At 32.1% G+C, this 4,545-nt stretch overlaps 1 protein-coding gene across 3 annotated transcripts; it reads left to right on the top strand.

The window, feature by feature from the left end:
* Positions 1–672: 672 nt before the first annotated feature.
* On the top strand, positions 673–4,298 carry LOC104092492 (uncharacterized). Of its 3 annotated transcripts, none has more exons than XR_685449.4 (4): positions 673–1,094; positions 1,845–1,925; positions 2,034–2,099; positions 3,784–4,298. XR_685449.4 is itself a non-coding variant. In XM_009598103.3 (4 exons), exons 1-4 carry the CDS (start codon positions 1,442–1,444, stop codon positions 3,898–3,900), a joined length of 324 nt encoding a protein of 107 aa, XP_009596398.1. In that variant the 5' UTR covers positions 1,418–1,441; the 3' UTR covers positions 3,901–4,298. The 3 variants fall into 3 exon arrangements, 1 of the variants encoding a protein (XP_009596398.1); XM_009598103.3 differs by lacking the exon at positions 673–1,094 and adding an exon at positions 1,418–1,501; XR_011408148.1 differs by lacking the exon at positions 673–1,094 and adding an exon at positions 1,516–1,657.
* The last annotated feature ends 247 nt before the right edge of the window (positions 4,299–4,545 follow it).

Consider the following 4,545-nt stretch of genomic DNA (forward strand, 5'->3'; position numbering starts at 1 on the left):
AGTGAGAACGAAAGTACGCAATCTCCCATTTATTACGTTAGCAGAATTTTAACGGGAGCATAAACTTGCTACCCACATTTGGAGAAGTTGGCCTTAGCCCTCGTAGTCGCCTCCCGAAAATCTGCTATTTTATTTTCATCTCAAGGCTAAGTATTATATTTTTATCTAATTCATCTATTATTTTAGGATCAAATTAATTCACTTGTCTATAAACCACGTACAAATTCAACTGTACTTTTTTACGGGTAAGCAATCATTTATCTTGAAAATGTACGATTCCTTTCCAAAAGCAAGCTATACTTATCAATTTCTATTAACTATTATTTACTTAACGGAAATTGTCTCGATATGTTAGTAAACTATATGAAATTGTACACATTTGCCCGTCGTTAACATATGGACTCAGTCCTGCCCTTACCGTATATAAAGTGGGTCATATATGCCTTTTTTTTAACAAGCCTCACTAATCAAATACTATTTAGCATAAGATTTTGACACGTGTTACAATCTAGTACATTCCATCTATACCTTATTTTAAATAATAAATCAACTCAATCCATCACTCTTATTTTACTAAATCGACCCGACTCGATATTCTCTTTTAATAAACCCAATCTTATTTTATTAACCCACTTTTCCGTTTTCTTTATTACCAAACACACAAATAACAATTCTTTTTTCCCTTTCTCTTTCTCTTTCTCTTCCCTTCTTTTCCCTTTTTTCCTTTCAAGAACCCTAAACCATCCCAAATCCAATTTCTTTTCCCTCTATCTATTTTTTGTCCCTTGTTAAAAACTCGACTTGAGAGCTGCCAGTTATCAAATTTCAGTTATTTGTAAAAGTAGCCACCTGTAACCTCTAATTTATTAAAAATGGAGTGAATTTTGGGTAAATTTTCAACTTTGCAGAGTTGGATATTTTTGTAATATTTTTTATCTGCCGATGAGGAATTTGTTTGGGGTTCTAATCCGGCAATAAACGAAGAAGAAGAGGATAAAATTGGAGGCCTAAAAAATGGCGAATTTGGACTTGCAAATGAACCCACAAATGGAGCAGATCCATGGAAATATTTGCGATAATTTGCGAGCCCTAGCGTAAATTCTCCCTTTTTTTTCCACATTTAATGACTTGTTTAATACTCATGATTTTTCCCTCTATTTTTATGTGCATTATGTATGTTTAGATATAATAATCTATCTATATATAATTATAATTCAGGGGAATAGAAGAGTGACGACGTGGCACTTCTCACTGTCCACCGTTCATATTTATTTAAATTCTCATATTTTTGCCATTTCCCTCTATATTTCACTCTTGCTTATTCCCGAAGGGCCACTTCTTTACACAAAAAATTTCAGTTACACTTTATATATTTAATTTCCATTTCCAAAGCGGTTGCTAATATCCTGTTTTCGAAACGTTATCCTCTCAATTTTCACATATGCATATATGCTCTTCATATTCGAAGAGGAGACGAATGTTGAGGACAAAGAAGATTCAAGTAAGCATAAGAAATGATAATGACCAATATCAAACTTTTATGTGGTCATATTGTGAAGTTTGTTGTTGTTATATTAATGTGCTATGGTATTCTCTTTGATCTTTTGAATCGAAAAACCTAATCCATGGGAATTTTAGCCACTCTAAGCATGAGGAGGTAGTTCTTTTCTTAAAGTTCAGTCCTTTTTCTTTCTTTGTAGATGTTCGATTATTTTTTAAGGTAATTTATATTAGGAATTGTAATGGGTTCTCTTGAAAGAGGGCTTGGGGATTCTATTAGAACTTGAAAATGGAAATTTGGGCCTTTTTCCTTTTCTCATATTGAATCTTTGTCATTCATGCAGGTGGTTGTCTTGAGTATATGTCTTGATGCTCCAGTAACTACGACTCAGGAAATTGACCTCCAAATTCAAATGTCCTCAATGGTATATCTTTTTCTTTTTGACTGCGTCTATGTAAATTTTTCTTGAGGGTGGTTTTTCGGGTTATTATCTCCATATTTTCTCTTGGTTTTAATTTTTTGAATTTTGCAGTTCGGTACGAAGTCTTTCATTGGGATTTTTGGCAGCATTAGTTTTCTAACATTTGTTAAATATCAGGTAACTACGCTTATTCATATGAAAAGGTGAAAGAAACAATAGTCTTTGGCATGCTCTTTATATGTTGGATAATATGATAAGGTCCAAAGATGAAAGAAAATGAATATACTAATTTGATAAATGTATCATTGAGTAACAGAGGTGATAGTCACTACTTTCAAGTTTTATTGGAATTAAAAATCCATATAACTCTTGGAGTTCATATTTACTGTTAACCTGACATTTAAGTCACGATATAAGAACTATTTTTAGGAGAATTATATTTAACACTTATTGTTAGATGTTAAAATATTTCACTTTTGGATAGCTTAGCCTGAATATAATATATGTACCTTCAAATGAGTTAAATATCGAGTTAAAATTTAAAACTAACAATGCTAATTCAACTGAAGTATGGATCTCCAATATCAATTCCATGATACCTGACTAAAGAAATAGTGGTCGTAGGACAATGAGAATTTTTCAATTTAATGTAAGTTTTATTGGCCTCAAAGCAATAAGTTATGTGAATCTTGCCGGTTTTTCTGCTCCACCATCAAAAGACCTTTGTGTTCTATGTATTTGTGGTTATCACTTTTCTAAACTTAGAAAACTATAGCAAAAAACATATTCCTGAAGGTCAGTAGCGCTGGTCTTTCTTTGGGCTAATGTAGTATTCGTTCATTAACTTGAATCATATATTTATAAAATATCTTAGAGAAAATATATACGTATATATATTAAGATAACACTCACTGTAACTGGTGTAGTATGCTCCATATTTTCACCGTATCAATTAATTTGATTCAGAAAAGAAACGAGTGTCGATATGCGTGTGCATGTGCATATTTATTGTTAACTTTATCGTATCATGTTACATGGAGAGTTAGAGAGTTGAAGGTGCGACTTATTTATATTTGCATCGGAGTTAATATTCTGAAGTTTGTTGTTGTCATATTAATGCCCTTGGTCATTCAATTTGGTCTTTAGAAAACTCAAACCCTAATCCATTGGAATTTCAGTAAAGTACTGTTTGCCCCTCGATGCAGTTTTGATTCTTGATACTATGCATTGGATAAATTCTGAGCACTTTAAGCATAGCGACTACATGTGCTTTCGAAGATGTTTTTATATTTCTTTCTCCATTGCCCCTTATTATATGCATGATAAGCTGGATTGAACATTTGATCAACTTTCTCTTGAGTTGTTGAGAGAAATATTTGACCAACTTACTGTTAAACTGTTGTTGAAAGAATTTATGCGTTAATTTGCATCTATGATGATTAAATAATAATTGTGGTCATACTATTGATGACTTGACACCTCTTTTAGGCTAAGAAATCTATTTATCTTTTTTCTCCTTTTTGTTTTTCTTTTTCCTTTTTCTCATTAAATGGGTTAGCCTCTTTGATGACTTAAAGCTCCATGTTCCAGCAACCCTACAACTCCTATCCGACCTTATCATTTCTCATTTTTAGTTTTTTAATCATTGAATTGAACTAAGTGATGCAACGAAAATAAGATAAACTCGATCTCTCGAATCTATTCTATTACGAATTTGGATAGACAATTTTTTAAGATATCGTAGACAAGTGACCTTTTGCTCTTTGTGCTTCTCTTTCTTGGATTTGCTTTGTTCTAATATATGGGCAATTTCTTGAGTTTCATTGTTAACTTACTCTGAATTTGTTTCTTTTCATTTCAGATTTTACCTCTCAGTATATCGTCCACTTTTCATTTCACCAACACATCAGGACAAAAACTATATAATGTTTATAAATCTTATATTTTCCTTTTTATAATTGATCAACAATTCATATAGGTACTTTCTTGAAGTGTAAACTTAGTGTTAAGATACTATTACATGTCCTCTCACGTTTTAACAATGCTGCTCTAAAATAATAACCAAAAAGGGAAAGAAGGCAAGAAAAGAAAGAGGAACAATATATACTTGCAGAGCTCCTTGATGTGAAAAAGTAAATCTGTAAATGTTAAAAGGGCCATTGAAAAGTATAAAACTGTTGAAATTAGATTGTGCCCCCTCAATAAGCTGGTAAACATTTGAAGCTAAATCGTCCATTTAGATCCCTCTTCTAGCTTCACATTTCTCATTCACCAGAGTATAACGGAGGAAATTAAATGTTATCTGAATGCATGTTAAGTCAAAAGTAGACAAGTGAATTTACAACATGATTGATGTGCAGTGGGAAGATATCATGCAATGAGGATTATTTTATGTATATTTGATTTAGATATATAGCATTTAGGTTAAAGGTAGGACAGGACTCAGGAGCAAATCGTGAGTTTGATATTGTATTTCTTTATCCCTCTACTTGGGTTCACGATGCTTTTGAACTTTACCAAATTGCATATCTATTTTGCTTATAAAAACTGCTAAACTTGCAAGTTGGATTAAAGTCTAAATGCAGATTTTGAATTTTGATTTGGTCGAAGTATAGCTTCACGT

Source organism: Nicotiana tomentosiformis, chromosome 5, assembly GCF_000390325.3.
Source record: "Nicotiana tomentosiformis chromosome 5, ASM39032v3, whole genome shotgun sequence".
In the NCBI taxonomy this organism is placed as follows: Eukaryota; Viridiplantae; Streptophyta; class Magnoliopsida; order Solanales; family Solanaceae; genus Nicotiana; species Nicotiana tomentosiformis.

What these genes read in the sequence shown, in the direction of transcription:
- LOC104092492 (XM_009598103.3), top strand. Translation starts at nt 1,442, where the DNA reads ATGCATATATGCTCTTCATATTCGAAGAGGAGACGAATGTTGAGGACA. An exon ending in TGAGGACAAAGAAGATTCAA is followed by an intron (nt 1,502 to 1,844) that starts GTAAGCATAAGA and finishes TCATTCATGCAG; the next exon opens with GTGGTTGTCTTGAGTATATG. An exon ending in TAACATTTGTTAAATATCAG is followed by an intron (nt 2,100 to 3,783) that starts GTAACTACGCTT and finishes TTTTCATTTCAG; the next exon opens with ATTTTACCTCTCAGTATATC.